Source organism: Gossypium arboreum, chromosome 3, assembly GCF_025698485.1.
Source record: "Gossypium arboreum isolate Shixiya-1 chromosome 3, ASM2569848v2, whole genome shotgun sequence".
NCBI lineage: Eukaryota > Viridiplantae > Streptophyta > Magnoliopsida > Malvales > Malvaceae > Gossypium > Gossypium arboreum.
Genome location: NC_069072.1, coordinates 2,260,763 through 2,271,305, shown reverse-complemented (window position 1 = coordinate 2,271,305; position 10,543 = coordinate 2,260,763). Strand labels below are relative to the sequence as shown.

The 10,543-nt window shown below is 31.7% G+C and overlaps 1 protein-coding gene across 2 annotated transcripts; it reads right to left on the bottom strand.

The window, feature by feature from the left end:
• Positions 1–4,635: 4,635 nt before the first annotated feature.
• Positions 4,636–9,100, bottom strand: LOC108474845 (abscisic acid 8'-hydroxylase 4-like). 2 transcript variants are annotated; one of them, XM_017776874.2, is made up of 9 exons: positions 8,792–9,100; positions 8,373–8,697; positions 7,543–7,692; positions 6,597–6,845; positions 6,414–6,503; positions 6,046–6,124; positions 5,842–5,948; positions 5,437–5,558; positions 4,636–4,953 (listed from the first exon to the last, which is right to left on the bottom strand). In XM_017776874.2, the coding sequence occupies exons 1-9, from the start codon at positions 8,986–8,988 to the stop codon at positions 4,845–4,847; spliced, it is 1,428 nt and encodes a 475-aa protein (XP_017632363.1). In that variant the 5' UTR covers positions 8,989–9,100; the 3' UTR covers positions 4,636–4,844. The 2 variants fall into 2 exon arrangements, with proteins under 2 accessions (XP_017632363.1, XP_017632364.1); XM_017776875.2 differs by having other exon boundaries at positions 5,437–5,555.
• Positions 9,101–10,543: the final 1,443 nt, after the last annotated feature.

Below are 10,543 nucleotides of genomic sequence, written 5' to 3'. Positions count from 1 at the left end.
TTCCTTCTCTATTAAATCTAGATCAGGAGTAATAGGGTTGACCAAGCTATCACCCAAATTATTTCCCAACCCAGATGGGAAATTTATGGGGATTCTAGCATCCACTGGCCCATGTTGAGGCCTCACTGTGACAGATGGCCTTCTAGGAGGTGCCTCGGTTTGCAGGGGCACATGAGGTGGGGTAAAACTCGGAGGGTAGGTAGGATCTTCATTATCTTCTCCCGCATTGATCAAAGGGCTTTTCCCCTTTTCTAATCCGCCAGCCAATAGACGAGTTAATTGATCCATCATGCTTTTCTGGGACTCTAACATATGGTCCCTCATATCTTGCTCTATCTTAGCCAGTTGCTCTTGCATCTGCTCTTGTAATTGTTCTTGCATCTCCCTTTGCATTTGTTCTATCCTTTCTAATCTCTGGTCCATTGCTTTGGTTTTACGGCGGGTATAGTGGCTGTGTTCGGTTGCTTGATTCTCGTTGGTTTCCAGATTAACTGAAATAATTTTGTTTAATCAGGGTTCTTTAGTGAAAGTTTAATACAAATGTTACAATGTAATGCAAATGTATGGAATGAATGCAAAAGAAAGGAAGATGTTGATCTTGAATTCAATTCCATTAGAATAACTTTTCTAGAAAACATATTTCTTTACATGAAAATAGATTACATATGCGGTATTGTCCTTCATATCCCAAGTAAACGCTGATCTTTTCTTCATGGTCGAATCTCAAATTCTCTAAAAGATGCCTTTACTAGTTCCTTGCTGCTTAATCTGAGCCTCGATCTCTTGCTCACTTATCTCCATGATACTCATCAAAAGTGCCGGCTCTTGAATAATCTTCGTTGGCAATTAAATCAAGTCATGTATTCCTTCGTGGTTCCGGCTTTCTCTCGTCATGCCTTTGTTGGCTTGAATCTCTGGCAATTACATCATGTATTCCTCCGTGAACTACCAGCTTTCTTTCATCGTGTTTACTTGGACTATATTCAGGCGATCGCACTATAATCTACTTTATCAAGAAATTCATTTCCTTATGACAAACTATTCTATTTAGGAATTGAATTTCGAATCAACACATTCTTTTCTTTGATGTAATGTAATGCAAATGTATGAACGCAAAAAAAAGTAAGGCATTGATTCTAAATTTAATTTCATTAGAACAACTTTTCTAGAAAGCAAATTCTTTTACATAAAACAGACTACATATACAGCTTTTCTCTTGTATTCCAAGTGAAGACACCTATCTTCCTCTTCATATCCGGATCTTGTGGTCGAGTCTGACGAATTCTCCAAGAGATGTCTATATTAACTCCTTTTTTGCTCGATCCAAGCTGCGATTCGTTGCTCACTTATTACTGTGATACTTGTCAGCTCCTTTAAGAAGGTCAAGATGTGACGGCTCTCGAATAATCTTTGTCAGTTTCTGTCTTCAGGCAATGAAGCGAAGTCTTGTATTTCTTCACGGGCTATCAGTCTTCTTTCATGTGTTCACTTGGATCATATTTAGACAACCGTATTATAATCCACTTTATCAAAAAATTTGTTTTCTTATGACAAACTATTCTATTTAGCAATCAAATATGAATCAACACCTCATTCCTAGGATGATGTAATGTAATGCAATTATAAACAAAACAAAAATAAAACACGTTAGTACAGGATAAATAAATAACAAATAAAGCAATTGGGTGACCACTAGGGGTTCGGAGTGGCTCTACCTAGGTGGGCTCTAGGTCTCTCTATATGTGGTTTGGTTCTAGAGTAAGGGTACTGAACCAGCAGATTCCTCGATCCTCACCCATTATAGGCTCATTTGAATCGAGTTCAATTCAGAGAATACATTTCCTTATGGCTACACGGAGATGAAAATCTCACGAAACCATAGGTACGGATGTATTCAAAGTGATCCACTATCCCGCACGGAGGTGAAAACCTCACGGCGTAGTTTCTCACTCCCACTTAAGGGTGTGACCACAACGGTCATGCAATACAATGCGAGAAGATATATGCATAAAAACTTAAAACGATTAAAGAAAATAGGAATAAAATGATGAAAACAGTACGAAAAACGGGTGAAACGCAATGAAGAGATCGTATATCAAAACCAAATTCTCAATTTTCGATAAAAGACAAAAGTTAATCAACTTGTGGCTTGACTCTCTTATAAAACTCCCGATTGAGTCGCCAAGTCGTCGTAACCATTTTTTTGAAAAACGGTATCGACTTGGAGAAAAAAAGCAAAACAGAGTCGCCACCAATCTTTTTAGGTGTGATCGGATCACCTTAAGTTAATCATTTTAATAAAAGTTAAGATTTACTAAAACGATAATTTTTGGTCTACGAAAATCGAAAATGAGTTCGGAGTCGATTCGCATGAGGAAGGATTAGCACCTCGATACGCCCAAAATTGGTACCTAGTTGATTAATTAGTGTCTTAGTGTCGAAAATTTGAAAACTTGAAAGAATTTAAAATACGATCCCTCTTTGTAAAGAAAATGCTCAAATGTTAAGGACCTTCTCGTCTCACAATATAAAATGTCACATCCAAGAAGTTAGGACACGACATCTTGAATTTTCGAGAGCGAGCTTGCCTTTTATATAAAAATTCGTGTATTTCAAAAGGTTATTCAGTTAGTTAAGGTGAACGAGGAAAATCGAAACCCGAATTTAGGCACGTTTCCTCAATTCCCAAACACCGAATATTGCCTTTACTTGCAAAAATCTTATTTCGAGGTAACAAAATGCCATACCCAGTAAGTTAGGGCACAACACCTCGTATCTCCGAGAATAAGCATTTTTCAAAACTCATGTCATGATTTAAAGAGTATTCCGTTATTTAGGTTAAAGGAGAAAATCAAACCCAATAAGTTAGGGCACGATTGTCTCGAATTACCAAATACTGAATATTACTTTATGAAAGAATTATTATTGGGTTGGATATAATGATAATAAGAATAATATTAAAGTAAAGTAAACAATAATACTATATATAAATATATATATATGTATATAATAGAAATACACACTACTATACAATAATAATAATAAATATAGAAATACAAAAGCAAATATAATAAAAATATTAAATTAAAGTAATAAAAACAATACTATATATAAATATATATATGTATATACATAAAAATATACACTAATATATAATAATAATAGTAATAGCAAAAATAATGAAAATATGAGTAATATTAATAATATATTAGAATACAAAAGTAAAGTAATAACAATAGGGTGATAATAATAATAATAATACAAACAATAATACATATATATATAATAATAGTAGTTAGAAATAAGAAATAATAGAAGTAACAATAATGATAGTAATAATATAAATAAATATGGAGAGGGCATATATAATATAATAATAATATAAATAATAATATATACATGAGAAATAATAATAATAATATAAATAATAGTAAAATAATAAAATAATAAAACAAAGCTCTCAACTCTCTTTCTCCTCTTTTCTAAATCCGCCGTTGGTCCGCTTTGTTTCATCATGGACCCCACGGGTCACATCGGCGCCACCTATTACACAATGTCGGACCTAAAAAAAAAACCTTTTTCGTAATGAAAATATGGGTAAGCTTCTTACTTTTATTTTTACTTTCAGATAAAAAAATAAAATAAAATTGAAAGGAAAACAATAAACAAACAAAGAACTAAAGATGAAAATAGACAAAAGAAACCTCTTTTGCTTTGATATTTGATTAATCTCCAAAAGTAGCCTTTCCAAGAAACAAAACAACCTTCTTTCCAAAAAACAAAAAACACCTCCAAAAACAAAAAAAACCTCCTCCAAAACAAAGAACAATCCTCCTCCAAAACCAAAACCCACCCCTAAAAACAAAGTCTTGAATGGCTTTTATAGCCAAATTTTACAAGTGGAGTGGTTGGGGTGGTTTAGGTGGCCAAGGGTGGTGGAGTTGGTGGCCAAGGTGGGTGGCCAACAAAGGTGGTGGAGTAGGTGGCCAAGGTTTTATTTATTTATTTATTTATTTATTTATTTATTTATTTTTGTGTTTGGGTTGGGATTAGGTTGGGCCAAAATTGGGTTTGGGCTTGTAACTGGATAATAGGCTAGGTTTAATTCGGGTTTGGTTTTATTGGGTCCCGGGCAAAATTTGGGTCTTACAGAACTATCCTTCTTCTATTTCAACCCTTAAATAGATGCAGTTAAAACTCCTCTTATATCATTTGTTTTTCAACATTAGTGAATTTCTCCTCCTCTGCCTGTAGTTTTTCCCGAAAGGGTTTTCTACGTAAAATCTGTGTGTTTTGTTTTTTTTTTTCTTATTGCTTTGCGATCGTTCTACCACTATTATCAACGTTTATTATAACAATTATTAGGATTGAATTTTTCATGATTATGTTAATAGAATAAATTTAATATTAATTGTGAATTTATTTTTAATTTGTCAAGTACAGTCCGATCGATGCGATTTAATTCAGGTTTTAGCTAATTATGATTTTTCATTAAATCATCTCTAAAATCCAACTTAAACACTAAAAAATTTACACTATTATCTTTAGGTACCAAAATGTATAACATTTATCAAATACAAATCACATTGAACCAAAAACAACACAAATACCACTATTATAAACTCAAATACTAAATTATGCATTAAATTTTTTCTTATTATTACGTGCCATAGCCAAAGGTAATAATATATACATGATTGTAGAAACCCCATGGTGAAAAATAATAGGGTTCCATTAGGTAGCATAAAAAGTATTGGTTTGGACTATTGGTACAATGGTGAAAGCATGGAATAGTATTCTCTTTTACCAAATTAGTTAACTAATTACTAATTAAAGACCAAACATCATGATTGTAACTGCTTTGGTTCCTTCCAAAATCTGGCTGGGAGTCCTTGTTGAGGCACTGGGAATGGCCCATATTGAATACCACTTTTTGAACTCACAACCTCGCACCTGTAATTTCAAATGTTCATCACCACATGCATAACCCTAAACCGGATAGAGACTTGTGTAAACTATCTAAACTATGATTCAGATTTTCATAAATTTCGAGATATTCTGATTGAATTCTTAAATTATTAATATAGTATTAATCAAAGTTTCTTATCGGCTTAGAAATTAAATATCAGTTCGAATTGGAAGTGAAGTATATTTAAAGTACATGTGTACTTAGATTTGATGGTGTCGATAAAATACACTAGGATTCTTTCTTTTTAACACGTCAAATCCAAGTTCTCTATGCCGTAAGTATTCGCGTGCTTTCAATTTGATACATGCGACTTAAATATGTTCAACGTTAATGTCCAAGCTAATAGTTAGATTGATGGAATGACTTATTTAATATCATATTTACTTTCAAAACTCAATCAGGATTTTTTGAAATTTAAGGGCAAATTTAGATCGACACCTAATAAAATCATATATATAAATAAATACCTAAAATTTGTTACTAGGTGGTGGATCAAAATGAGAGCCTCCAGCTTCGCCAGTTCATTGCCGGGGCAAGCATGAACGCCGTTTCCAAATGGCATGAAGGTGTTGGCTTTTGGAGCTACCTGCTTCAAAGTTTAAACCATTAAAAAAGTTGGCTTAATTCATCCTTTAGCCCTTAAATTTTATCTATTGTTTTCACTTCGGTACCTAATCTATCATTTTCTTCCTATCTTACCCTAAAATAAAAAAAATCTCAATAAAAACGTGACATGTGGTGCATTTTTAGTGGATGTTGTTAATTTTTGAGATAAAATAAGACGAAGATAATAGTTCAAGTACCAAAACGTGACAATATATATAATTCAAGAGCAAAATTATAATTAAAATTCGGTATAAATTAAATATTACCTCAAATCTAGATGGATCAAATTCTTGAGGATTGGGAAAAAATTCTGGGTTATGATGAATGTTCCTGAATAATGGCATCACTTTCCAACCCTTGGGTATTAAGTATCCTAAAGAGAAAATATAAAAAAACAGTGATGGTCAATATGCTAATTAATACAATATACAAAAAAGGGAATATTTCAGATTAAGCGTCTTCAGTTTTACCTTTGTATTCAACATCAACTACTGCTTCCCTGAATGTGAAAGATATAATACTTGCCATCCTCAAGCTCTCCATTACAACCTACAAAAAATAGCAAATAAGTGTTTAAATAACACAAGTTTCTTCAAGCTTCATCACTTTTTAATGGGTGAAAGTACCTACTAAGTCCCTCTATAATAAGGATTAGATTAAATTAGTCTCTATACAAATAAAAAAATAAAATAAAGTCAAATTGTAACAAAGTTAATATTTTCCTTTTAAAAACTTAGCCTTGTTTGATTCTTTTTAATAATACAAGGACTAAATTGATCTGATCCTTATAATAGAGGAAACCCTTTTTAAACTTTAGAAACATTGCATATTTATATACCCTATGTGTGAGAGGCATGCTTCTTGTTTGTTCCCATGTTAATGGCATTTTTCCTCCGTTGTTGGCGTCATATATTGCCATTTGCTCTGCCTGTAATGATTTGGGAATATTACAAATCAGGACAAAAAAAATGATAAAATTTGCAACAGAGTCCCTAATGGAAATGAAATATTTCTTTTTTACCTTAACAGCTTCTAGAAGTTTGGGATCATCATGAAGGAATTTAAGAACCCATGTTATAACACTGGCTGTTGTGTCTTGTGCTGCAAAAAGTACTCCAATAATGTTATCTGCAATCTGCTCATCGCTCAATTTTTGATCATTTTCATCCTTGAAGCTTAAAAAATGGCCCAACATGTCCTTCTCCAACAGCCTTTTCTCCTTCCTTGAGCTTATTATTTCACCCAAAATCCGGTTCAGCCTTTTCCTCGCCTTCCATAAAGTAAAATAGAAAAAATCAGAAAATGGCTACCAATCCCTCATGGACGAAACCACAAAATTGCTTTAAGGAGTCAAAAGCGCAATTTTATTATTATAATAACATATAATTTTATAAAAAAAATTTAAAGAACTAAATGACAAATCTATCGTTTAGGGACAAAGCAACTGCTTGCCTCCTTTGTTTTCGTCTCTACCTAATTAGGTCAAGTTGTAAGAATTAGAGGCGGATCTTAACATTAAATTTTAAAGGTTTAATTAAAATTTTTAAATAATTTAGATGATTTAACTAAAAATTTTAAAAAATTTGAAGGTCCAATTAATTTTTTTAAAAATTAGAGGCTTAATAAAGATTTCCAAAAATTTGGGGGTGAAGGCCTCTTCCTTCAATTACCATGTATATCCTCAATAAGAATAAATATATTCGATAAATCAATAAATATATTAAGTATAGTGATAAAACAACATTATATTATTAAAAAGAAATTCAAGTTCAAACCTTAAAAATAATAATATTAAGAGTAATCATGATTCCTAAAAGTTAAAAACAGAGAATTTGGCTCTCATTTAAAAATTCAACCTTTACAACTCTAAATTTAATCTAAATCTAATATGACCGAAAAAAAATGCCTATGTCTATATATATATTGTGTAATAAGGATAATATAGAAGGAGGGGGTTGATCACTTACAAGGATAGCTTGTTGATAAGCAGTCCCAGGAATGTTTGTCGGAAAGGAATTGTAGCCTTTGTCTACTTTCCGGTAATTCTCCTCCAACATCTCTCTGAACCCTCTTTCTATGTGACCAAAAATGGACAAAATGCCGACATCGAATGACAACTGTATATAAAGTCAAACAAAACCCACATGTTAGAACCGTATGATCTATTCATAAAGGTTGTCTCGGTGTTATGAAACTTATTTCAAATTTATACACCCACAATTTTCCTTTTACATTCTACATTTTCCTCTTTTTAAACATGCAAAAATTTATGCAACTATACAAAAAAAATTAAGAAAAATACACATTTCAAAAAGAAACATAGGGACTAAGCTTGAATTTGACCAATAAAAACATTTTTTTTTCACTTATGTCATGATTTGGCCATTAAATTATAACTTTTTTTCCATTTTAGTCTCATCTCATTTTACCTCAAAATTAGTATCCAATAAAAATGTGTTTTGTATCACGTTCTCACCGATAATTTTTTTTTAGGGTTAAAATAAAACAGAAATAATAGCTCATATACTAAAATGAGACTCGAAAAAAGTATCAAAATAAAAAAGGGTATACTTCTTTTTCACTTTAATACCTAACCTATCATTCTCATCTCATTTCACCCTAAACTCAACATACAATAAAAAGAAAATTGGACCATGCGTGACGTTGTTATTGATAACTTTTCTATTTTAGAGTAAAATGAGACCAAAACAATTAGACATCAAAATGAAAAAAGGAGTATACTTTAGGACTACATCAATAAATAACCCCTTTTTGTTTTTTTGTTATAAAAACAAACCTTCTTCATCTCATAAAAGGTGTTTACAACTTGACCAGAAGCAGCCCATGATTCGAGTGTCGAAACAGCAATGCCTTGAATATCAGGGATCAATTTCTTTATAGTTAGAGGTGCTAACGAGTTCTGCACCAATCTCCTCAACCGAGCATGGTATCCGCCTCGGTGAAAGAACAGTGCGTGAGGACCGATAAGCCTCTCTTTGCTCTTCGGATACGTCGGTTTGAACAAATGAGCATGTGTCACCAACACGAACCTAGCCGCCTCAGGGCTGGCCAACATCACACAAGGGCAACCCAGTATATGGGTTTTGAATATTTCACCATATCTGAAAATTACACCAAATTTGTTACATTAAAAAAACAAAAAAGAAAACCCTCAAATAAGAGCTTGTAAGAGCTTATAGGGATCATGGTGGGAACCTTTTTTGTTTGGTTAAAAAGAAAATATTTGGGTCTTGTGAATAGAGTTGAAGAGTTTCACCAACGTATGGCCAACCCATTGAACCAGGTGGAAGCTTGAATTTTTTAAAATGAATCCCATTCTTTTGTTTCTTTAATAATGAAAGAAGAGTGGAGAGGAAGAGGATAATGTATAGTAAAATAGAAACAATCTCCATAGCTAAAAAAGATGAGAGCTAGCAATGAAAGGAGATTAATGGAATGGTGAGGGGGGATCTTGTTGTGATGATGAGAGCAATGGGGAAAGGGTGAGATAGTTTGTGGGGAATTATATAGTGAAATTTTGGAGGGGTAAATTGATGGATAAGGACACAATTATATTCCTTTTTTTTCAACTTTTTTTTCTTGATGAAATTTTATCAACTTTTTTAGAGTTGGAAAAGCAGACTAGCAGAGGTGGCTCCTAGAAATTACTCCATTTCTTGATAAAGATCAATAAATTGACCAATTCACGAGAAGAGGTTGGAGGGTTTGACTTTTTAAAAAATTAAATTCTAGTGAAATTTCAGCCACAAAATACTTTTTTTAAAAATATATTAGATTTAAGATTAAAGTTTAGATTTTCGGGTTCATATTTTTGTAAAGAATTCATTTTAAAATTTGTGATTCTTTTATTAAAAATATGTATTTTAAATTTAATTTTTTAAGAGTGTAATGTGTATTATTACTGTATTTAATTTTTATTGGTTTGTAAATAATATATTTATTGTTGAGGTTTTAGAATTTAATTATATTTAATTTAATATTTTAAAAATTGAATCGGTGTTGATTGACTGACCATCCAGATTCGATTTGATCATCAATCTAACAATAATTACATAAACAAATCAAAGTTTATAAAACATTTTAAATATTTAAAAGAAATTATAAAACTAGTTCAACCGTTATTTTTTTATTTTGATTTTCGAATTTTATCTGTACGAACAATTTGCTCAAAGATTAATTCAACCTTTTTATCCGAATTGATGTACCAATCTATTTTTACTCCAATCCATCATACTCATTTGATTCCTATAACTTTGGTTTAAAAGTTAAATTTTAGTATTTGAGAATTAGTTTATAATATTCGTATTTGTGTTTAACTATAAATAAGAAAAGGAAAATCATGGTTAGTTTAGTGTCAACCATTTTCAATGGAATGACTAATTGCGAGGGTAGTGGTATCTTAAAACTTATATATATTTAATGTAGGTCAAATTTTAGGACAATTCAAGCATTTTTAATTTCATAAGATTAAGAAATCATCACATCTTTTTAATTGGTTTTAAAAAAAATTAAAAGCTAAATAAACGAGACATGTGATAATTTTCTAATTTTACTTGTGGAGTTGAAATATTGAATGTTACTTGAGGTTTCCTACGATGGTTGGGAGGAATAAGAGATATTGCTTTTCAAGGAATGTTGGATAGATTATGGGGGAGGGTGGATAGTTGGAGCTCAAGACTACTACCACAGGGTGAAAAGGAAATGTTTATCAAGTCAATTTTACAGTCATGACTTACATACACTATGTCTTGTTTTCTTCTACCAAAGTTGCTTTGTGGTGATTTACAAAATGTTATTAGCAAGTTTTGGTGGTAGAAATCGCAAAAAAAAAAAAAAAAGAGGTATACATTGGTGCGCTTGGCCTCCACTTTGTTTTCTAAAGGAGAAAGGGAGGTTAACTTCTAATCCTAATTATTTTATTGGTAGATTTTTAAAATCTAAGTATTT

Bases quoted from the DNA above. Each gene is read 5' to 3' on its own strand.
- LOC108474845 (XM_017776874.2), bottom strand. From the start codon at position 8,988: ATGGAGATTGTTTCTATTTTACTATACATTATCCTCTTCCTCTCCACT. The intron at 7,693-8,372 runs GTTTGTTTTTAT...CTTTATATACAG, and splicing joins CCTTTTATGAGATGAAGAAG to TTGTCATTCGATGTCGGCAT. The intron at 6,846-7,542 runs GTAAGTGATCAA...ACTTTATGGAAG, and splicing joins CTTATCAACAAGCTATCCTT to GCGAGGAAAAGGCTGAACCG.